Source organism: Ursus maritimus, unplaced genomic scaffold (genome assembly GCF_017311325.1).
Source record: "Ursus maritimus isolate PB19 unplaced genomic scaffold, ASM1731132v1 scaffold_8, whole genome shotgun sequence".
NCBI classification, from domain to species: Eukaryota; Metazoa; Chordata; class Mammalia; order Carnivora; family Ursidae; genus Ursus; species Ursus maritimus.
The window spans coordinates 1,770,394-1,795,453 of NW_024426996.1; the positions used below are offsets into that span (position 1 = coordinate 1,770,394).

General features: G+C 37.5%; 1 protein-coding gene across 2 annotated transcripts in view; it reads left to right on the top strand.

Moving 5' to 3' along the window:
- PPP3CA (protein phosphatase 3 catalytic subunit alpha) overlaps window positions 1–25,060 on the top strand; it is a 304,539-nt gene that overhangs the window by 202,516 nt on the left and 76,963 nt on the right. For both annotated transcript variants that reach the window (XM_040625167.1, XM_040625168.1), the window contains exon 3: window positions 22,600–22,724. In XM_040625167.1, the coding sequence (XP_040481101.1) occupies window positions 22,600–22,724 (125 nt within the window). The remainder of the gene's footprint in view (window positions 1–22,599; window positions 22,725–25,060) is intronic.

A 25,060-nucleotide genomic window follows, 5' to 3' on the forward strand; every position in this document is an offset into this window, starting at 1 on the left:
CTGGGCGCTGTGTGGCCACCCCGATCCTGAGGTATTAGCAAGGTACTCCCCAGCTGCCTTTCTGTACACAAATGTCTTTTACAGGCTGATTTCTAAGTTTATTTCTAATGTACATTTGCTGACCTGAATGCATTATGAAAGTTTTTCTTAAAGGTGTTGCCTCGATTTTTCAAAGGTGGGGGTGCGTAATGGTTGTGGGGCTTACAGCGTATGGACGTTATGAGTGTTGACTGATTTGTACAATGCCAGCCTCGGAATGGACACTCGGTGAGCGATAGGTATTATTATCATTGTCATTATTCATTCTGAAAGTCTGCTGTGTGTGTTTGGACCGTGCTTAACTTTCCCCTTTCTCACTGTCTTGAGTGGTTAGATGACATCACTGTTTTCTGTCACTTCCAATTCACTAGCCAGCTCCTCCTTGTATGTTGCAAACCCGTATGGAGTGATGTTATCCTGACTTTTTCCTCAAGCTCTCTGGGGTGAAATTTATAGCATGTCAAATTTAGCATTTTCTAATGCTTTGTTTCTAGCCAATCAATGCTTACAAAGGTATTCAAGTAGTTAAAACCTCTCATTTCAGATATATTTTACTTCTATGCTGATTTTTTGATCAGTGCCTTCTTTTTGGCCAGATAATTTATAGTCAACTACAATAAATTCTGGAGATTTTTGGCGTTTCTTTTTCCTTTCATTACCCTCAAATGATCTAAAATAATGGACATTTAATGCTTTTTCATATTAAATTCCATTGGTATGTTAATGTTAAGTATAGTTGTACCACAATTAGGTGACATCTGTGAGATAATTTTACTACTTTGTGTTATAACTGCACATTCAACCTCCATATCACCCACCCTCTAAATTCATTCATTCATTCAGTAAATGTTCTGAGCTAGTCGTTAAGCAATATGTTGGGACACGGCAGTGTCTCTGTTCTCAGGAAGCTGCATTCTAGTGGAGGAGACAGACAAACTGAAACGTAAGTTTAAAAAAATACATACTATACGAGGGTGTAGTTAGTGCTCTGAAGAAGACTGAAGAAGGGTAAAGGATGAAGCATGTCCAGAAGGGAGTGTGAGATGGAGGGTCAGGAAAGGTCTTTCTGAGGAGGTAACACGTCAGCAGGTACTGAATGAAGTGAAAGAAGAAAAGAGCACATGTTAAGAAATTCTCCAGGGAGAGGAATAGCAAGTGCAAAGGCCCTGAGGTGAGGGCTGGCCCAAAGTATGGTTGCCCAGGAGGAGGAGAAGCTGAGGTTAAAGAAGGAGCTGGGGGACCAGAAAAGTTAGGGCCTTGGCTTTTATGTAATGCAGTTTGGATGCCACAGGGTTTTGGGCAGAGCAGTAAAATATTGGTCTTATCTCATCTTGAGATCGTATTATTTCTGTCCCCATTATGTTGTAGCCTCTTTTCTGGATCATAAGAAACTAATTAAAATTGCCGAGTATTCCATGACAATGTTCTACTAGGGGATGATGTCTCATAGATAGTTTAAGCTCAAATCTCCAAATCTACCCACTTTTATTTACTTCATGTGATTAGAATGCCAGAAATGGATAACATTGTTTCCCTTAAATTTAATCATATGTTTTAAAGAAACATGTGTCTCCGGATAGAGACATAACCAGACTATAATTCCAGCTCTATGTACACTTCACTGAAATAGTCTAGGAACAGCAAGCTGTCTGCGTGATGATGTTGACATCATTTCTCTTTGTCCAGAATACAGTGTTTATGCTGCTCCCAGATTCATTTGACTTTTACTGAAAGTGACGTTAAAGAAAAAGGCAACTTGAATTTCTTTCTTCCCAAATTAGAATGCACGTTATAACATATTTTTTCACATTATTTGGAATCACATAGTTAATGCATCTTATCCAGATAAGAGTACACTGTTACCCAGAGAAGAGTACACTGGAAAGCGAAAGAAGAGGAGAAAGGAAATTGTCCTCAGTGTCTAGCAGTGCATGGTTAGTATTGTAAGTACCACTGAGGAGAGCTGTTCCAGTCTGTGAGCACATCCCTGTCATTAATGTGACCGGGTATCTGCGTGGGGCATGTATTTGTCTGCTGCGATCGACGTCTTGAAAAGGTAATATTTTGCAAAATGAGAATATCATGAAGTCATTAGTGCTGAATTCTGCCTACAGAACTCAGCCTAGATATACACTAAAATCAAAGTTAATTTAAAAAGTTAATTGCAAAGAGAAATATGGCATGAGTTCTACTTTGCTGAAGACAAATGAACATTTTTATAAGTCACCTCCTTCAGCAAACAGAGAGAATGAAGTTTGGATAATTATCAATTACCTTTTTTAAAACTGCTATGTAAATAAAGAAATAGGTTAGGATGGGAAATCCTGGTCAAAAAATATGTTAGTAAAATATTAAAGTACTATGCAAAATTCATTGGAAAATTAATGCAAGAGACATAATTTGTGGTAAAAAGCTAGACTTATATAATAATGTCACATTGCTAGAGGGCTTAAAAATACCATAAAAGGAAATGAAATTTTAAAGACTTTAAGGAATTAATTATATTGTCCTATATACATTAGTTATCTTTCCCAGTAGTAGGAGTTGTTGAAACAAACCTAAAATCAAAACTAGCAGAAAACAGAATGAAGTGTCTCAAAGGCTTTTATTTTATTTGATCAGTACTTATAGGACCAAAACAAACAAAAACCAAAAATCTGCTTTGGGTAGGGAATCCATTCCATTTCTGTGCAAAAACATTAGGACATTATTGAGGTTCAGCTTTCCTGGCATATACCTAACACTGTTTATACATTTGCCATATTCTTTGTAGGGATTAAGCGAAATATGACTGAGCTCCCACAATGAGCAGATGCAAAGCATTATATTGGATACTGTAGAGAACACAAAAAGGGTCTTTGTCCTCTAATTGCCTCATCAGATTTGGGGTGTGTGAACACTGCTATACTAGGAATTAGGAGTCCTGGGCCTGACCCTGTCACTAACCAGTTAAATCTCCTTTACCAGGGCATCCAAATCTAAGACTGACTTTCCACCTTCACAAAATACCTTGACTGTGAAAAGCTTTCTTTAAAAATGGTTTTCATATGTCAGATATTCATATCATTTCATATCATTCATATCACTTCATTTCATTTCAATTTTCATGTCATATTATTTATAATATGAAATTACTAACCTATGTGGTTATTTAGCCTTATGTATATGTAACCTTTTACACAGGTAACCTTATAACTATGTGTAAAGTCGAGTATGTAACACTATATGTAACTATATAGAAATATGTATGTATTTAATGTGAGTATAGAATGCTTAGTAGGAAGAGCAAGCCTATATATACACTTACTCTATGTCAGATAGTGTGTGGGGGTGACTAAAAACGTCACACAATAAGCCAGGGAGTAGATGTCTTCTCTCTGTTTAGTTCGTTGAGGTCAAGTTAGTTGTCCAAAAATGACGCACTCGATGGCAGTGAAGCTAAGATTCGAATCAAGGGCAGGTAAACGCTGGTGCTCACACAGCCGACCACAACCAAACACTCCTCAAAGGGGTTCGATGAGATGAGCCTGGAGAGGTGGGATGGAACCCGACTGTCACGAGAGGAAAGGGGATAGCGGTGTCATCATAGGAAATTTTGATTCTGCCCAGAGAAGTGTCATGGTAAAAGCAATGTTTTAAGATTAGTAAGACCTCAAATGAACAGAAATGGAAATACAGTTGGTCATTTATTAATGATCTGTTTTATGTAACACAGAATAATGAAGACAGAGTCCTTGCTGGTTTGAGTTTTTTTATTTGTTTTGTTTAGTGGTGGTTTTTTATTTGTTTATTTTTTTCGGAGTGATAGCTGTGAGTTATAAGGAGCTTCCCAAATTTATACCTGCCTACTCCCAGCCCATGGAGAGTAGTAAATTGCTCTTGTTCTCATGACACATTTAGATTAGAAGTAGAAAGGGGGGGGCAGCCTGGCATCGACTCATTAAAACTAATGTGGGATGATGAGCCTCCAAAAAGAATAAGATCAGAAACAAGGCAAAGAAAAAATAGCACGGAGGCAGGCACCTAACCCAGGGACAGGGGTGACTCAGCCTTTCCAGAGGGTTTCGGCCTTCCCCTGCTCGGAAGGCCTGGTCTTTGGTTTGGTTGGGTGGGGAAGGGCGTGTGGCAGTGAGGTGGTCCACAGAGTGCTATGGAAATGACAGGACTGTCAAAGGCATACCTGGGGGAGCACAGCCATGTTTCCGTGCCTTCTCATGCTGGCTGGGCATGAGGCTTGCCAACTGCACACCGTTCCTCAGCCTCTGAGACAACCAGCTTTGTGACTCCTTATTGAATGTGGTCTTAGCGTTGCGTTTCAAGGCATGATTTCAGTCAGATCATCCGTCCCTCCCTTCATCTTGCCTTTTTAATTGCTTTGGGATGAAATAATCTTACGATCAAAAAGTAATTTAGCAGTTGTCCTCCATTCTAGACAACGGCAGAAAATCCCCCTACCAAAAATCACCCCCTCTGCAGGGGGATTGTCTGCCAGCCTTTTTACTCCATGAAGTAAGTATTTATTGAGCCCCTCTTTTATGTAAACCCAGGCGCACCGTTTAAGGTAGACATTTCCTTACAGCTGATAAAAACAATATCATTTTTCACCAATTCTAAAATATACTCTTTTCCTATTTTACCTTCTCTGAAATTTGCCTGGGTCTTAGCATCACTGTTGGTCAAGCAATAGGCATGGTATACCTGTCATTGTCTGCTTGGGCTCAAACTCAGTTATAGCCGTTTATTTTATATCTGTGTTACGTGCAGTGCCGGAACTGCATGAGTTAAGTTTAATTGCTATTTACGGTGTCTTCAAAAATAATATTTGGCATTGAAACTAAGTGTTATTGTGTAGAGTGGCAGAGAAACATGGCAGTGAGGTACACACACATTTAATATAGAGAAGACAATATTCTTTAATTGGACAACTGTATACGTTACCTATTTTCACACTAAGCAAAAACCATATGCTTTACAGGACCTGAGAAATGACGATTTCCATAAGCTGATGAAGTCCATCACATTTTCCTACCAACATAAAAGCAGAGGATTGCCTATCGTGCCCCAAACAGGAAAGTGCAGCAACAAAATCCTGGTTATAATACTGGAACATTCTTTATTGTTATTGTTTTTAAGATCGTATTTATTTATTTGAGACAGAGAGAGAGAGGGCGAGCGAGCGCACAAACAGGAGGAGCTGCAGGCAGAGGGAGAGGGAGGAACAGGATGTGGGGCTCGATCCGAGGACTCTGGGATCATGACCTGAGCTGAAGGCAGACGCTTAACCAGCTGAGCCACCCAGGTGCCCCTGGAGCAGACCTTTAAAATATACTGCATCTTGAACACTTTGGATAGCATAGACGATGTTACTTCATGAAAAAACATCCAAGATTCTGATATGAGAGAGGATTCTAATGAGTCAAACTCAATGAGAGGAAGGTTTAGAAATATGTTATTCAATATTTCTCTTATAAAGTATAAAATAAGCATTTTACATGGTAAGAAAATAATTCATTATTTGTTTAATTTAGTAATACGTAAAATACCAGTGTATCTTATGATCGGTAGGGTTTTAAGGTCACTGAAATATGGCAGTGACAGTCACAATGGAATGCTTTTTAGTCCTTAGCCTTGCAAGGTGATATATTATTAATCCAGTTGTACTGAGAGAACGGAAGCGACTCGTTCAAGATCTTAGGAAAGTAATAGCTGGTTAGTGGTAGCTGCCGCTTAAAGCAGGATTCAAACTGTTTGCCCAAAATAATTTTCCCCAAGTGAAGAGAATCCTTAACAAAAAGAAGAAAATGAAGGGAGGACACAGGGACATAAGGAAGTAACCATAGCGACTTGGTGCCTCACACTTGACATAAATATTTCTTGCGTAGGTGAGCTCATTATACTGCCATTCTAGCCATTCCATTCTCCTTGTTTTCTTGTTAGCTATGAATCTTTGGTTTTTTTTGTTTTGTTTTGTTTTGTTTTGTTTTGTTTTGTTTTGTTTTGTTTTATATACTGGACGGATAGGCTCCCTTTAAACTTTCGTTCATTTGCCTTTATTCTATCTTCCCCCAAACAGAGAAAACAAGCCTAATGTTTCATCCGTAAAAGCCACTCAAATACTTGAGAATGGTTAGTTATTATGTTGCCATCTATTTTTTTTTTTTCCTGGACGGAGCAGCCCCTGTTTTTCTTCTAAGCCATGTTTTCAAGGTCCAAAATAACGTTTGTCATATTCCTCTAGGGCATTTTCTTTTGTTGCAGGAGCTCAGAATGAGCTGTTGCATGAGAGTTTCAGCACAGAAGTGGCCCACGATGAATCTGCAGTCAGCTAAAACTTCCAGGACCCTTGCAAGGTCATGCTCATGAACCCAGGCTCCTCACAGTTGTTGTTGTTTTAAGAAAGATTTTTAAGTCCTCTCTCAGGGCATATATCCTAACACATCTGCACGTGGAGCGTGGTTCACTCTGAAGACACGTGCCGTGGGGGCAGAGAGGGCCGTCCACATGGCAGAGATGCGGTGACTGACATAACAGTCTTCCTGAGTAGCATGGGCCCCAGAGCGAGATGGTCTGGGTTCGAATTTCAGCTTTGTCACTTACCTGCTTGGGTGAGTTGCTGAAGCTTTCTCAAATCCCCGTCCGGAAAATGATGATATACAGTAGTACCTACCTCCTGTGGGTATTTCAGGATTAATAGAACTTAAGTATTTAAAATGCTTAGAAACACTGCTTGGCATATTTTAAGAGCTTAAAATGTTCATGTATGTGTGTTGTGTGTGTGTGTGTGTGTGTGTCTGTGTGTCTGTGTGTGTGTGTCTGTGTGTCTGTGTGTCTGTGTCGGTCAGTCAGTCAAATTCAAATAATTGAGTAATAAATCTAGTATATTAGTTTCCTAGGGCCGCCATAACAAAGTTCCACTAACTGAGCCGCTTAAAACAACAGAAATTTATTGTCTCACAGTTCTGGAAGCTAGAAGACTGAAATCAGGATATTGGCAAGGCCATGTTTGTTCTGAAACCTCTCGGGGATATCCTTCCCTGCCTCTTCCAGCTTGTGGTAGCCCCAGGCCGGCCTTTGCTTGTGGCGGCACGACGCCAGTCTCTGCCTCTGTCTTTACGTGGCCTCATGTCTTTGGGTCTAAGTTTTTCTCTTACAAGGACACCAGTCATAACTGGTCAAGGCCCATCCTAATGGGGTATGATCTCATGTTAACCTGGTTGCCTCTGCGAGAGACCCTATTTCCAAATAAAGTTCTATTCATAGGTATCAGGGGTTAGGACTTCAACATATCTTTTTGGGGGACATAATTCAACTCATAATATCTAATAATAGAGACGTTCAGAATGGAGGAACTGGATATCCAGGAGTCAGCAGGTGTCAACATTCGGGACCTGGGGAGATCTAAGAACGGGTGATGGTTTGAGAGAGTTCACCCAAGAATAGGCATTAGGGGTTTCTGTGAATAAGTAAGAGAGCCCAGACCAAGTCCCTGGGCGAAAGTAAGGGACCACAAGACTTCAAGTCCCTGTGGGCACAAATCTGGACCAAAATCCTAGAGGACCTACAATACTGAACAGGTTACTAAGATATAAGTTGTAAACCCAAAACTGCTGCTGCAAATCGTGTTTGCTTTTGGAAGTGCCTCTCCTCAGACATGGAGTAAATAGCATCTCACAGTCTGAAGTAGTCACATAGTTCTCACAGCCGTTACGGAAGCAGCATGGTAGATTTTGATTGCATGGCCAATTTCCAACACAGATAGATTGTGCTTGTGTAAGAGGTGTTTGAAGTCTCCTCGGGAAGAAAATGTGTTTATTTTCTGAGTGGAACACTTAACTAAGAATTTGCTCTGTATAGCCATTAGACATTGTCTGCTCTTGAGAGCTTTAGTGGTGGACAAGCAGGAGTTTGGTAGGTCTATAAAGTTTTTAAAGATTCTATGAAGAAAAGGTGCATCATACATGGAGGCTTATGATGATAATCCATGTGTTTGTACCATCAATATTTCCAGAGTAACCAGTCTTGATTTCCCCAAGAGAAGATCCTGACTGCAAGTAAGAAGCAATATGGCTGAAATACTAAGACACTCATCTCTTTTGTGTTTTCGTCAAAAAGTCTTTTGTAAATGCCATATTAATGACAAGTGTGGAAAGAGAAATATGGAAAGTGTGCTTAACGTAGAATTTTCTAATCCTTACAGGAATTGGAATCAACGAAGATTAGATCATCCCCTAAGTGGGTTTTTATATAGTTGTTTCGTTTCCAGTTTTCCGTGCCTTTCCAACACTTGATCTTTGTATGAAAACTGCTGCCATCTTCAGAGACATGAGTCATGGTACTTAAAATGTTTTCACCATATTTTAGACATCACAGGATACAGTAGGAGAAGAGTAGAGTCTTGGCACCCACAGTTTTTTACATTCTAAGACTTGACCTTTCACAGTGGTTCATTACATGTTTAATTTAGCTCATGCACTAGGCTAGCAGATCCTTCACTGTCTGAATTTCATTTCGACTTCTTTCTCTTTTTAAGTACTGTGTGTATGTTCACCCGTATATCTGTGTGTGTGTATGTATGTAATATGTGTGTATATTTTTCTGTGAAAAAAAGAAGTCCATAAAAAGAGCCAGTTCCATTGGCAGTGAGAAGGGATGAGGTGGTGACTATAACCAGAAAGAAAGGCTTTGGATAAACTAGAGTGGATGTCATCTTCTTCAGGTATTTGGGTCTGTAATATAAATGAATCCATCATGTGTTCTGTGCAGATACTAGGTAAAGTGAATATTAAACTATTTCAGTGAGTTGTCCAGTTCTTGCCAACATTGCTCAAATAAGGACTTAAAACTCTAGCAAACGCTACTGAAATGATCTTTAAGGTAAACAGAAGTACAAGAATTTCAACGTTGTTTGTTTGTTTTTTTTTTTAAAGACAAACCCCTTTTTGTGTTTACCTGGAATACTTGTCCCATCCCCATTCCTTTTATATGACAGACTTCACCTTCTCCTACGAGCAAGTTGAAGTGGGCACACGACCCAGGACTGGCCCGTCAGACACAGGAACTGAGTCATGAGTGAGCAGGGGAAGTGCAGGGGGGCAGTTGTCCCATGGCTCAGTTGGGCTGGAATTGCTGGCAGCATGTGACTTGGAGGATACTTGGAGTAAGTCCAACTGGTAGGAACAAACAAGACCACTGTGCAGAGAAGCTGACGTGAGAGTGAAAGTTAGGGAGGTTTTGTATAAGCCCAGATCCATTTGTGCCTGAAACCAGTGCTCATGCTTAACCGCATATCATGGGGGAATAATATGCTTAATAACATTCGTGGCCTATAGGATCTTCAAGATCTTGGGAACAGATCCTTCGTGTGGCTTCAGATTCTGCGATATCACATTTTCTCACCTGCATGCAAACAAGCATTTACACTTCATTGTTATCTTTGAGGCTTTGATGAATTCTGATTCTCCACTTTAAGACACATTGGAACTCTTTACTTCATTTTAAGTACATTATATTTACAAACAGTGGAAACATTGTGTGCATCCGTTAATAATTCAGAAACCCATCCATGTTAAGTTACTTTAATAATGAATATCAGTTACAGGACTTTATAAGTGATGGGATATAAAAGTGTTGTAATAAAAATGTGCTAATCAACATAAATATTCTGATTTCTGTATAATCTATTCATATGTAATTTCTATTTTAAATATTCTGCAGTTATTTTGTTCTGATTCAGTCGTCTTGTGTGAAATGAGGTGAATAAGAAAGCAATGTCACCTTGCTTGCGCTTTGCATCTGTAGGTATAATGTTGGGACTATCACCCTTTACCTAGCATTAAATAAAAGAAGGCAAAATATTAGTGTAAGATATACAAAACTCTTTATCCAGACTGAAGCTAGTGATATTTTAACTTTGAAATATTATTGTAGTCACTTATTAAGGGGGAGGGTAGCTCCAATCAAGTGAAGCTGACGAGAGCCGTGGTATTGTAGAGATAGGGAGCGGACCTAATGTCGAGTTACTGACCCGTGCCAGTTACCACATTATCAGCTTTAATCTGCACAGCCGCTGTGTCTGGTAGCTGCTACTGGCCTTATTGTACACATCAGGCACTCGAGGCTTAGAGAAGTAGAGTGACTTACCAGGGCTAAGATAGAGTCTTTCTCCTGCCCAAATTCCTTTCATGGCTCCTCTTTGGATGAAGTTCAGACTTCCTAACTTGCATGAAAACACCCTTGTTCTCTGGCCCGTGGTAATCTTACAGCTTCATCTCTTTTCATGGCCTACCTAGACTCCAAAGTCACAGATCTGCTTTCACTTCCTAAATTATGCCGCACGTTTTTCCTCTGCTGTGAACAATATTCCCTGCCCCTGGCTCGACCATTCTGTAACCAACTGCTCTTAATTATTCAGATTTCAGCTTAAGGACCACATCCTCCGGGAAACTTTACCAAGTTTACCATGCCTATGGCACTGTTCATTCATTCATTCGTTCATTCGTTGAATATTTATTGAGGATTCCGTAAGTACCAGGCACAGAACAGTGAACAAAGAAGAAGAAAAAATCTCTGCCCTTGGAGCTGGTACCCTAGTGTTGTTACTTATTTAGTTCATTGTCCTTCTTACATGCTACCTTTATGAGAGCATTAGTTATGTCTAAATTCTGTTACGTTCTTAGGGTCTAACATAATGGGATATTGTAGGAATGTTGTAGGCATTTAGTGTTTACTGAATCAGGGCATACATGAGTGACTTCATTTATTATATAATTTTTAACGGTCACATAGAAGTATGAAAATATTCTAGTAGGCCCCTTTGATCTTTTCACATTGCCACCATTGTAACATCTGACTCGTTGTCTTGTGACTTAATTACTGTAATGAACCTCATCTTGAAAACAACCTGGCTTTCAATTTTTCCACACCATTGCATTTTCCCGAGAGTTTCCACATTTATCTTCTTAAATTACTGGGATTGTTGTCCTTCTTAAAACATCACATACAAGAATCCAAGACCCTTCATAATCTAATCTCACCTTTCTAATGTAATTTATCTCCTCTGTTTCACATATACCCTTCTGATCAATACTTTTCTTTTTTTCCTTTTTGCAGTCTATTTATTCTGGTTCATTTCCCCTTCTTACCTAAAGATCCCTTCCTCTTATTCTCAATTTATTACAAATTTTTATAAACACTACAGGTCACTTCCCTTTGGTTAGGTCTTCTTTGATACTGTCAACCGATCTTCATTTCCAGATTTCTGATTTTCAGTTAAGACTTCTATTTCGGTAATATTTATAAGCAAATTTTAAGCAACAGAATGTAGCACTCCACCCTCACCCCCAACACAACACCCACCCATACACACAAAGAAACCATGGAACTAACTCCAAGGAATAAAAATGGTAAAAGTAGACCTTATTGTTATAATGACTCCCAATACTCCTCATGCACCCTTTTGGCTCTTCAGAACATATTTGAAGCCAATACATGACCTCAGTCACACTGGTCTTTGCTTGCTCTTACTGTTAGCGAGGGAAAGGTCAAAAGGGGTCAGGATGACTTGGCACTGCAGAGAAGAAAATTACTTATTCATGGAACAGAAGGAAAGGATCATACTTGCCCTGCCAGGCACAGCACACATTGCAAGCCACGTGTGTTTGGCTTCTTGCTACTTCCCAGGTAACATCTGTAGGACATAGAGAGTACAACTGATTTTATCCTGTCTCTAGTTCTGAGACATTTGAAATGTTAAGAAGCCTCTTGACTAGACCACTCCGGAAAGGTTTTAGCCATCTACATTTCACAAGTCTAGACGCCACAAAGCAAAGATCATGGTCAAAGGTCAGTGTTTTCTTACTGATGAAAGGTCAGATCAATAGCAGTTATGCCATTGGAAACCCCATCTGGTCCCTATTCACATGTGTAAGTCTTATATCCCAAGTATTCTCTGTGTTTCCTAAGAGAATTGATTGTTTTTATATTCCTTTACTATAAAATTACATCTTATTTCATATTTATATAAACTTGTCTTTCCCATCATTGAAAGTGACTATTTTTATTTCTCCATAACATTTATCACATGGGAGGTATTTCATAACTACCTGCTAATTAAGACTGAATAAAATATCCTAGTTTATGTAGTCAGCTATTATTTGGGATTTTGGACAATTTGTCCACTCTGACATGTGAACTCTCTTATAAAGTATCAAAACATCACAGGAGAAATCCAGTGTTCTTTTGAAAAATGTAGTTCAATTTGTGACATGACTAATAACAAAGAGACATAATATTTTAAAATCAGCCTCATATGTATTAACAACACATAAAACTCTTGTTTAAAATACCTTAAATAATGAATATAGATGGTGGAAAGAGTTCTGGAAATTTAATAAAGCAGGTTTATAAGGAAATGTAACTTGAAGTTATATGATTTTATAAAATAAACTTTTCCCTAGTAAAAATCAGTTTAATAACTCACCAAACACATTATGAAAATTTTTCACTTTTCAGTTTTTTTATATTTTGTCAAGGCAAAGAGTTGATTTACAATCCTGATTGATCTTTTTAGCAATTCAAAGATATATAAGAAGCATTCATCATTTTTAATCAATGAAAAAGAAACTAAATTTGAAAATGATTACTAATGAATCCCAAGTTATGATGAGTTATTGGCAGTGGTTTTATGTTTTCCAGACACCTGCATTAGGTTGCCATGAACCTTTAGTTTATATGCCATATACAACATGTTAGGCAAACATGATTTTTGTGTAATTTAATAGATATTCGAAAAATGGTGAAGAAACAAGAAACATAAGACATGATTCATGCTCAAATTGGTGACAAGTACATATATAAAGGTACAAAATATACAGTGACATGGATGCTTGACTTAAGTCAGTTTAGGACTGTGACCCCAATTTGTATTGATAGAGATAAACAAACAATTTGTATTGATATTGATGGTTGTATCACCGTGGAATATAATTAGCTCCACAAGAGGAATCTTCAATTGAATGGATATTAGTTCTAACATAGAAATTTGAAATTAATTAGTACAAGTTTCAAAATTTTTAAATTGATACCGTCTTTGGATAATGAACACAATCTCATACTTTCTTAATGTAATTTGAGATTTCAAAATAAAAAACATAAATAAGTATATGTAAAGTATTTTTAACTCGACATTTACTTTAGAGAAACTATATATCCTTCTGCCTCTGTTGGGACATTTGACAGATGGCAGAGAGGCAATGTAATGATTCGCTTATATAAATGTTTATGGGAGAACTAACTCTAAAACCCATATTTCTTGACCATAAGAGAGTGCTCAGAAGTTTCAAACTGGAGAGGGAAATACTCGGGTGCCATGAAGGCAACACTTTTCAACACCATTTTGTATGTGTGTGTTTTCTCAAGTACACTCTAAAGTTCTTGAGACCAAATTCCAAGTCTTTCATTTCTTTATTGTCCACAAATAAGAAATCATCAATCTTTGGTGGTACTTATTCATCCTTTTAATACAGTTTATTTAGTAAATATCATACATTTCAATGTTTTGTTTATTTTTTCAGATATTTTTAAAAGATCTTTAAAATTTTTTATATGAGAGAGAGAGAACATGGGGTGGGGAGTGTGTGCGGGTAGAGGACTCTGGGATCATGACCTGAGCCTGAACCGAAGGCAGACACTTAACCAAAAGACCCACGCAGCCACCTCTATTGTTCCAGATATTTAATGGAATAAATAATTCTGGAATATCTGAATTAAAGATAGATGAGGGGTTGACAGATTAAGGAAAACTAGGTAGAATTAAGAAATAGGCTCATTGCCTTTGTCAGAATTATTTTCTAGAGAATATTTTTTCTTAACTAATTTTCAAATGAATGTGTTCCAACATGTCTGAGTTGTTCATCTATTTTTAATAATCGGTCAATTAAAAATCAAAAATTCCATTTCCAAATATGCCTCATTTAACAAGTAAGCTTATATACTTTTACTGAAGAAATTTAATCCTTCTTTCTATTAAGTCATTTAAATATTATCTTTCAGGAATAGCACTTCCTAGCTTTGTTCATTTACTAGTAGGCATAAATAGAGCTGCCTACTTGAAAGTCAGTGCTAGATAAAAACCTCTTTACTGACAAGCCCGTTGTCTATAATTGCCAATCTAATGATGAATATATGGACTTTTAGAATTAAATTTCAGTAGCATGCTTTCCTTGTTTTTAAAATATTAGAAGCAAAATAATCTTTCAAATTGTCCAAATTTAAGGAGTATCATAACCATAATAAGAAATGACTCACTTATTCCCCACTTAGATTTTTCTTAACCAAATTTTCCAGAAATATAAGAAGAGTTGTTTTGTTTTATTTTGTTTATTAATCCATTTAGTTCAATACCTTCTATTCTTTCTAGTCACTATGTCACTTTCAGCTTTTAAAACATTACAACCATTACACAGCCATAAAACAGAGTGGTCTTGTAAATGAGCTTTGCTACAAAAGAAAATGAGACTAACTGGAAACTCACCATGGTGCCGCTACTCCCTGAAAGATGGGTAAGATCACGAAAGCCATTTGGAGAGACTTCCGCTCTTAGAAAATGGCAGTTGTGGAGCACGAAACCAAGTCTATTTGATTCCAGCCTCAACGGCTTTCAATATATGATAGCATAGATTTGGATAAAAAGTGGAAAAAATAGAACAACTTTTCTCATGTTTTATTTATGGCTGTGTTGAGTACCGATACTTAGATCATCTGTCTAAATCTGGCAAAACATTCACGATATTTCTTAGGCAGACGCCATCTGGAATAGCTGCCATGCCTATTTCATGTTGTGTCCGTACAGTCTGTGGGCCACTGCCTGCTAAGCTTTTTTTCTCCCTTATGTTACTTTATTTAATTAAAGAAAACATATAGAATAAGGTCTCATATGAAGCCCCCTACAGATGAGCATCTGAGACTTTATTCAAAGATTAAGTATCTTGTCCTAGTTACACAGGTGGCACGTTTTTAACAAAGCGAGATGGTGAAAGTGTAAGGAAAAGTAGTAAAAAAAAAAGTATAGAATGTCAATGTACATGTAAAGGAGGAAGTTGGGAGAGCAAATTGGAAGAATCCACACATTGAATAGATAGTAAAGCTGATCCACGGAGATTGAATAATTAACTAAGAAGTCATAGTGCCTTGACTCGGGTCCATCAGGAGGAATACACATACAATCCAAAGAGCTAAGAAAAAGCAGTTATGAAACCAGGCAGTGTACTTAACCATCGCGCTCTACCGCCTCTTCTCAGGAATGAAATAACACATCCAGGAAAAAGCAAAAGGCCAGAACTGAGAGAATACTGTGACCACAGCTACCAAAGAGTTAAACAAAAACAAAAACAAAACCCACTCCAGAAGTATACAGATGGGAAGGAGCACTTCTAAGGCATAAATCTGTAACCCCCAGATCTGGTTATAGTAATGAAAGCCCATGTTTCAGGGTCTTAGAGGGAGTTCATTCGTTCTGAAAGCTGGGATCAGTATTTCGAAAAGTGAAGAGAACAATCATTCATTTACTAATAGTGTATCTAAGTATGTAAATCACCAAATTTATTTCTATTTGACCGAAGTTACATCAAGTTATAGTGTTCATCCAATACTCTTGATTCGTGACGACAGTGAAGGGCTTCGTGAACTTCATAAAGTAAAGAAATCCACATATCAGACAACCAGCCGATAGTTTCTGGGTCTGACCAAACTGGGACACATGAATAGAGTGATGACCAAATTTAATTAACCCTGTAAGTACTGTACATGCTTCTTATTGTTATTAGTCATTAGTGTCACAGCCATGACTGTGGCTTACATAATTCCATAACATTATTATGAATTTTTAGTAATTATGCATTTTGTTATAATATGGATTGATGCTGGAATGGAAAACTAGTGATAACAGTTGAAACAAATACATTCTTGTTTCATAAATTAAAATTCTTCCAGTAAACAAAATCTTGTAAGGCATTCAACCCAGGAAGGAAAAAAAAAATCAAACAATAATTTTGATGGTGAGAACACTTATTTTTAGGACAAAAAAGTAAACATAAATTTCAATAATTTATTTTTCTATTTATTGGAGTACACTGTGTACATACCGTGGTGTTGTATTTGTTTGGTCCTTCGCTAACATAGCTTAAAAATGTAGACAATTCTAGTTTCTTTCCATCGGATTATAATTATAAACTGAGATTTAGTGGGGCGCCTGGGTGGCTCAGTCATTAAGCATCTGCCTTTGGCTCAGGGTGTGATCCCAGGGTCCTGGGATCGAGCCCCGCATCAGGCTCCTCTGCTGGGAGCCTGCTTCTTCCTCTCCCACTCCCCCTGCTTGTGTTCCCTCTCTCGCTGGCTGTCTCTCTCTCTGTCAAATAAATAAATAAAATCTTTAAAATAAATAAATAAATGAATAAATCAATAAATAAACTGAGATTTAGGGATTTAAGGGGTTTAGTACTGTATTGTTACTATTAGAATCTATAATATATTTCCCTTTTTTTAGTTGCCCTGTTGTATTTCTCATTGTCACTGGCAAACAGGTAGTTTATTTATCTTCATAAAACAGCATCTTAAATATAAAGTGTTTGAAATTATTGCTATTAATTTGCACTGGTGCTGTTATCACTTTGTGTTTAATTTCATAGCTTTATTTTTTTTTCTTTTAAAATTATTGAAATTTCATGGGGCGCCTGGGTGGCTCAGTCAGATAAGTGTCTGCCTTTGGCTCAAGTCATGATCTCAGGGTCCTGGGATGGAGCGCCACATGGAGCTCTGTGCTCAGCAGGGAGCCTGCTTCTCTTTCGCTCTGCCTCTTCTCTCTGCTTGTTCTCCCTCAAATAAATAAATAAAATCTTAAAAAAATAAATAAAATAAAATAATTGAAATTTCAGTATTTAGCAAATTTTGATTTTGGAGACTTGTCATTATTGTTTTTATACTATCAAAACCAGAATGCACTGGTTAAGAATTCATATTTTGTGTTTTATAAAGTACCTAAGGCATAATTAAACATTTGACAAATAATATTTGCTATGGGGAAAATATTAATTATTTTGAAGTATACTTCTTTAGTGGATTAGACCCCTTTATTTTTTCTTGGTTAGTTTATTTTAAGGTTGATGAAGATTTTTGGAAATAAGTGAAGGCCATAATAAAGCTCACTTTTATTTCACTAATTGCCAGATTTCAGAAGCTTACACAGTCTGCTAATTAACTACGTATATTCAGGCCGGCTGGTTTGTACTTGAACTTATCATTCACGAAGGGTTACCTACTCCTGGATTATCAAGAGGGGGAAGCAGATATGTACTTATGGTTCCCACTGTATTTAACCCGTAGCAAAATCTCTACATGTAAGACCTTTCTCTGCAAAATTGTAAATTTTGGAAAAGAATTATGTTGTAGCTGACAGATTCAAAAATCAAACCAATAAGTTTAATAGATTAATCCCCTCATGCTGAGAATTCTATGTGTTAGTTCCTTAACATTAGAAATGTTATTGTCTTGGGAGAATGTGGCTATTACGGAAAAAATATTGGGTTGAAGTCAATTAAGCTGAAAGGACAGTGGCACTCTAATGGTGAAAATTGCTGGGTGATTCAGTAATGTCTTTTCTAAAAGAGAAATTACAAACTTAGTTTAGTATGAACTGGAAAAACTTGTATAAGAAGTTATTCCTCTTCATGCAAGTCTTCCAAGATGATAAAAGCCAGTGTTTTGGAGGAACTGAAAGGTCTTTTTAGAAAACTAGCGAATCAAGAATCCAAAGCACTTGACTTCTAAATCATGGTATTGATGCAATATTGAAATGCTAGTCCGTTAAGAATCTATTTTCCCCCTGCAATTTATCGTTTGACAGGTCTTTTTGTTTGTTTGTTTATCTGGTTGTCTGTCTTTAAAAACTCACTCCTCTGTCCCCAGGCATTCTAATTTGCGTAAGCTTTCTTTAACCTGGAATGCTATGACATTATAGAAGTTTTGCTTAGTGTCAGTAAGAAGTTGACCCAATGATGCTCTTTGATAGATTTTTTTTTAATATTGGAAAGAAAACAAGACCAAATGTGCAAGTATGAGCATTAATTCAAAATTATTTTAAGTAGTTTTACATGAAAGTATATATTTTATGTTGTATTTGTTAATGTGACTCCTTTTCAGGATGACAGTTTTTGTCAAAGTCCTTTTCAAACTATCAACTGTATAGCAATTATACGGGAACCTCATCCTAGTGTGTTCAGTACTGTCTACTGTTTACATTTTTTAATGTTGTAATTTAATTGCCAATGTGAACTTAGAAACAATGGAATTCTTTGAAAAAATAATTAAATTATAATATGGATATACTTATTTGCTGATTCACTAAGTTAATTATGACACGTGTACCTAATTGTACGTGTAATATGCACGTGGTTCTTGTACCGAACACCCATCCCTTCTAAATAGAGTTACCAGCTTATCTCTAGTCAGGAGATGCAAGTCAAGGGCTTGGTCATGGTCATGGTTATCTTTCCAGCTTGTCCTCCTTCTGCCTGTTTGTCCTCCATCTGCTGGCCATTATCTTCTCTACTTAGCAGCGTGCTGGGTTTAGGGACTCTTAGACTTGCCCTGTGACTGATTCATTGTCCAGTTTGTAGATTACAAGAACTTACTCAGCTAACTACAAAGAGTCCCTTGTTACCGCTCCAGCTGTTTATTGCTCTTTCTCTTTAGCACTTCTTTGCTGTAATATACAGACAGTAAAGTCTTGAACTTGTTTAATGACTCCCTAACTGCTATGCTGACCACTAATCTCCAAATAATTCCTCCTTTGTGGTGGGTGGTTTTACACACACACACACGCACACACACGCACGTGCATGCACACACATGCAAACGCACAGACAGACATTTATATTTATATTTGTATGTACTTGAACCTCCCTCTAAGCCTGTGATTTCAAAGCTTAATTACTAGCTATCCAGAAATGATATTAGAAGTAAAAGGTATTCCCCTCCTTAAGAAATAAAGACATACCCTTTCTGTATGTTTTTTCAGTTTCCTACTTCGAAATTCTGTACTTTCCTTCCGGAGATTTAGATCAGAAGTTCGTACCACACATGTGTGAGAATCACTTCCAATAAAGCTTTATTTGTGATGTGTGAGAGTCATTGTGGGCAGGGAAGCAATATTAAAAGGCAATTACTTAAAAGTAATTGTTTGCTTAAGTATTACGTAGCACTTGTATTTCCTGATAGAAGATGAGAGAAAAGTAATAAACATGGAAGCATCACGGGAAGTTGGTCACTCTTTCACCATTTGGCTGTGCTGAGAATATTAGAATAGCCACATTCAAAATCAGTTAATCACCCATTTAGGGAAAGAACCAAGAAGATAATGACACCTTCTCACCAAATAGATTTAGCTGCTTAGTATACCTGAGCAGTATAAAAACTAATGGAGTCCTTACTTCTCCAGTATAAAAAAAAGTAGGACCACAGCTCATAGGGAAAATAACCATCAGGTTGTGGTACATCAGGTTACTCGTGGGTAAGGGTATCAATGGTCCAGAAAAAAAAAAAAAACCCTTTATGTTTTATTTCATCATCTTTGATGTGTTCATTTTATTAATGCCATAACTCTCTACATTTCTGATGGAAATATGTACAATTTTCCTAATAATCTATTGAAGACATAATATATATTTTGGGGGAATGTTTAGCCAGGTAAATGGATATTTTCATAGAGAGTAGGAGTGCTTTTATTACATGTATTGTGTTTCTATATTTTTGAAGCCTTTTCAATGTAATAGGCCTTTTGGTGCTGGCCCCTAGTTGAGCACTCTGTCCACCAGCAGTGTTCCATTGGGAATGAGAAGCAAATAATGGGAACCTATGGGAATGTGGGAAACAGGGCCATGTCGATGACGAAAGACCTTGCCTTGAAAATAAAACGGAACTTGTCAAAGCCTGGTTGTTTTGAAAGTGCTGTTAAAACCAAATGATGTTGACGATGAAAGGACCGAACTTGGTGGAGAATTGGAGACTGTGAGCAAACAAGAAGACAGCTTGCCTCATTAGCTGGCATTTTTATACTGTTCAGGTATACCTAAGAGGATGGAAGGTGGGAGCCACAGGAGGGAAAGCTACCTGGCTGTACCTTTCACTTACCATCACGTAGCGGTAACCTTCCCTCTGCGTGGTGCCATGGCCCCACCCAATATCCTCTTGGGTGTAGCAGTCACTTTCATCGTGAAGTTTGGTATCAAAATAGTGAATGTTCCCAAATATTTGGGATAAGTCTTTTATCTTAAAACTGAAATGCACAAGACATAAGCAATAACTACATTCAAACACCCAAAGAAATTTTGTTCTTTGTTATCATTTTTCTTAGGTTCATCTCTTTCTCCTAGATTCGATCAAACAATCCCTTCAGTATTATCCTTTCCCATAACAGGAACTCCTACTCTCACAGCAACCTGGAATTAACACTGAAAGAAGTTGCCTTTCAAACATGTATCTCTCCCACATACAATCCCTCTGAGGGGAACCACACAAGCATGCAGAATGAGGGCTGAGGTGTGCCCACAAAAGCTCAGAAGTATAGGTCTGTTCAGTCTTCCTGACTAGATAATACTCATCTAAGAGCTGGTTACAAATCTGTATCTCCGGAGACTCCGACTCAGGGCCCAGGGGTCTAGTTTCCAAACCTGTCCATGTGTTTCTGATGTAGAACCAGGTAAGGGAGCCACCATCAGATGCTTGGAGGTCGCACATTCAACCCCAGTCTTGCTGCACGCTGTTTTGAAATCTGTGACTCAAAGGCTTAAAACGAGCATCTCAGACAAGTTGAAGGCTTTTGGCTTGCACCAGAGCCAACTCTACAGACCTGTCATCCAACTCTGTCAATCCCAAGGGCATCTCAAAATCCCTGACTTCTCAGTTAATGGATTTCCAAATGAAGCACAGCGCAGGCTCAGTGGAAGAATCCTCGGGGAGCACATGTTTCCCACCTGCCTACTGGATGGGACGTGCCGTTCTTACCACTGGGGCTGCAGCGACCAAGTCTGACAAGTTATACAACCTCACAGAGGTTGTATTTCAATGGGAAAGATCAGGGAAGAAACGGCATGCAAATTACTAAGCTAGGTAATTCCTGATAGTGTTAAGTAGTATGAAGAAAGTAAAACAAATTAATAGGACGAAGAATGATTTTGGAGAGAGGCGGCTCCTTTATATAGAGTGCTCAAGAAAGACCCCTTTGCACCTGTGACTGGTGGGTGAAAAAGAGTCAGCCTGTGGAAATCCAAAGAAGAAAAAAAACTTGGGTTATTTAAGACAACAGAAACCCTCATCTAGTGAACAAGAGGGGGGAGAGGGAATGACATGGAGGTGGACTAAAATGGTTTTATCTTAAATGCATTGCAGCATAGAATGATAGCGTGCTTTGGCCTCCTAAGTTTCCTATTTGTTGATACATTCAGTCCATGAGCCCCTTAATGTTGGAGAAACAAACACGTCATATTCATCACTTAAGCATAAAATTATTTTAAAATAGTAAATACATATACATAGGTAAAACATATAAAATATCAAAGATATTATAACATCACAGTTGGCAGCAAAAGCTTTGAATTAGGCAGATCTGAATTTAAACCCCGGGTCATCCATATAGAACAGTGATCTTGCTTAGCCATATAATCTGTCTTAGCTACACTATTTCTTCATCTGTATAATGAAGATTATATATATATTTATATATTAGGGCTTTGGAAGTAGTAAATGAAATGATAAGTACTGAATAAGTGGTTTCTAAAAAGAGAGGCTGCATAGTTCTTTCAAGAATTTTGGTTTTAAAAGAGAAGGTGAGAAAGTTAAGAAATAGTATTTCCCAGTGATTTTTGGTACTATTTTACAGTTTTTTTTTTTAATTTCATATTTTTTGTCATTTTAACATCTGATATTATAAAAATGTTCTTTTATAATTTAAATTTAAAATGGAGGTTTTTTTCTCTTTCTTAGTGGTACATAAACTCTTGATGTGTTTTAAAATTGATGGCATTTTAGATTCAATGAAATACAGTTTTTATGACATGTATCAACTTTCTTTTTCTTCAGGAGGTAATAGAGGGTAGAATTTATTTATTCAGACCTCAGTTATGTAGAGATAATTCCAAATTTCTGAACCTCTCGTTGCCGTATCTCTTATCTGTAAAGGGAAAACTCACCCCATGACATTGTTAGTATTAAATCAGAAAATGTGCATATATTTCTTAGCACAGGGTGTAGTGTAACATGGTTGAATGCACAGCAATACTAGTCATTATTATCTTTATTTTTACAGTTAATCTGTCAATTGGTAGATTTGGGTGCTAGAGCCATGTCCGCCATTAATTAACTTTGAAATCTCTGTCTCACTATCCTGTTTTGCAAAACAATGTTTTGGCTAAGATGAGCTCTAAATTCCTTCTGGCTCTAAAATTTTGTAATTTGTAATCTAATTCAGAATCATAATGTGACCATAAAATGAATTTTCTTTATTTCTTTCAGTTTGTGGGGACATCCATGGACAATTCTTTGACTTGATGAAGCTTTTTGAAGTGGGGGGATCTCCTGCCAACACTCGCTACCTCTTCTTGGGGGACTATGTTGACAGAGGGTACTTCAGTATCGAAGTAAGTCCGCAGCATTTCTTAGCTACTCGGGAATGGATCAACAATATCTTGGCAAACCACAAGTGGTAAATGTTACTGTCTTAAGGAAATTCGTAGTCTATAATAGAACTTTAATACACTCAATTCTTGGGGTATTGTGTATTCTATTTTCAGTTGATTCCCATATGCTTTTTAATACATAGAGATGCCAAGGAAATGGCTATTATTAAGATTGGCCTTTTATACCTTTTATATATTTGCACCTTTGCAAAAATTACATCATATTTTTACATTAGATAATTCTTTTTCCTGTTGACAGAACTAATCAAAGTTTTTTTAAATAAGCAGGAATGTGTTCGCATGGCTGTGCCTTATAATTGTGAGGCAGTAACTGTCTTTGTAAATTGATAGCCAGGTGCATGTGTGTCTGTGTCCGTGTCCGTGTTTTTGCGTGTGAGTATGTGTGAGTACACTTACAGCTGCTGTACTTGTCTTTTTTGGCACCTGTCATCTAACTAGGGCAATTTGTCAAACTCATTAATTAAAACAAAACAGATAACCTTTGGTAGAGGTTCTTCCTCAGCCTCCCACCTGCATCTGCTTCAGGTAAGTAGAAATTACATTCAGAATAAAGGCAAAGACCTCACTTCATTCACTCGTTTGTTTTTCCTGGTGCTTAACATGGTGGCTCAAACATAGAAAGCGTTCATCAGATACTTATTAAAAGAAATGATTTGATGGGACACCTGGGTGGTTCAGTTGGTTGGGAGCCTGACTCCTGATTTCAGCTTGGGTCATGGTCTCAGGGCCCTGAGATCAAGGCCTGCGTTGGGCTCCACCCTCAGTGGGGAGCCTGATTGAGGATTCTCTCTCCTCCCTCTGCCTCTTCCCCCATCCCCTCCCCACTTATGCGCATGCATGTGCTCTCCGTGTCTCTCTCTCTAATAAATAGATAAATCTTAAAAAAAAGAAATGATTTGAAACAAGAATGAGTGTTAAAGGAGCAGAGCTCATGCTATATGTAGTACCTGACATCATATGTGTTTCAGAAAAAAAGCGTTTAAAAGGAAAAAAATTATTCTTAATTAAGAGAGAAGTCAACTTTATTAAAGTTTCACACCAACATCGTATATTCATAATAATCATATAAAAAAGATTCTAGGTTTTTAAATTTTCATCATTTTATTTACTGTAGGAATATTTAATGTTGAAGAACATACCACTCTTTAAACCGCTTTTGTTTTTAAAACTCATACCATTTTTTTTTTGGTTATTCAATCTACCTTCAGTTGTTGAGTCTATATATAGAGAGAGAAACTATAATCATTGGCTATATATGTTATAAATATATATATATAATATTTTCATCAATATATTAAGCCTTTCTGTATCCAAGGACCATACATTTCTTATTATTCTTGATGATGAGGGAAGGAGGGATAGGTTTGGTATATAAATCCAAAAAGAGAAAGTAAATTTTTGGTGTTTCTTTGACTTAGTAGACTTAGTAGTACTGTATTATTGAACACATAAAATATATATGCACTATGATCAGAATTATAGAGAATTTGAAGAAATGTGTAGCCTTGCTGTCTAGAAAACTAAATCTATGTGGGAAAATATGACTATAAAAAGTTACATAGAATCAAAAGCCTAGAATAGGTGGTCATCCAGGATTCAATGAGTTGAATTATTAAAGCCTTGTGATAAAAGAAGTACAGAAAATGATTGCCATTGCAATATAGAAAAGTGGAGCAATTTTGAGAGCAGACATTACTGGAGAACCCTAAATCAAAGAAGTGAGATTAACTAGGAAGAAAATTGAAGCAAGAAAAGTACAGGGGAAGAAATGAGTAAATTCCGTAAATCTCGTTCATAGGCTAACTTGACCAACTCGGTAGGGAAGGGCAATTGAATGCAAATTTTCTAAGACCTTTATATCCATTAGGGCTGATATCTGCCAAGACGAAATAACAACAAACTTGTTACATGGCGGTTTGAACAAGATAGAAGTTGATTTCTCTCTCCAGTAGAAGCTCACAGATAGGACTGCCCAGCTGGTGTGTCTCAGCACAGCGCCGGGGCCCACGCTCTTTCTACCTGGTTGCTCTGATGGATATGGGATGCGTGGGCTCATTCCAAAGGCTGCCTTGTGACCCAAGACAGCTATACCAGCTTCAACCACCATGTCCCCTATTGCATTCGGCTAGAAGGAAAAGGAAAAAGAGAAGGGCATGTCCTCTCATTTATGCATGTTTCCTAGAAGTGGCACCATGACTTCAACTTGCATCCTATAGGCCAGAACTTGTTGCTGTGGCCATAGGTGATTTCAATATGTAGCCAGGTCGATAAAATAC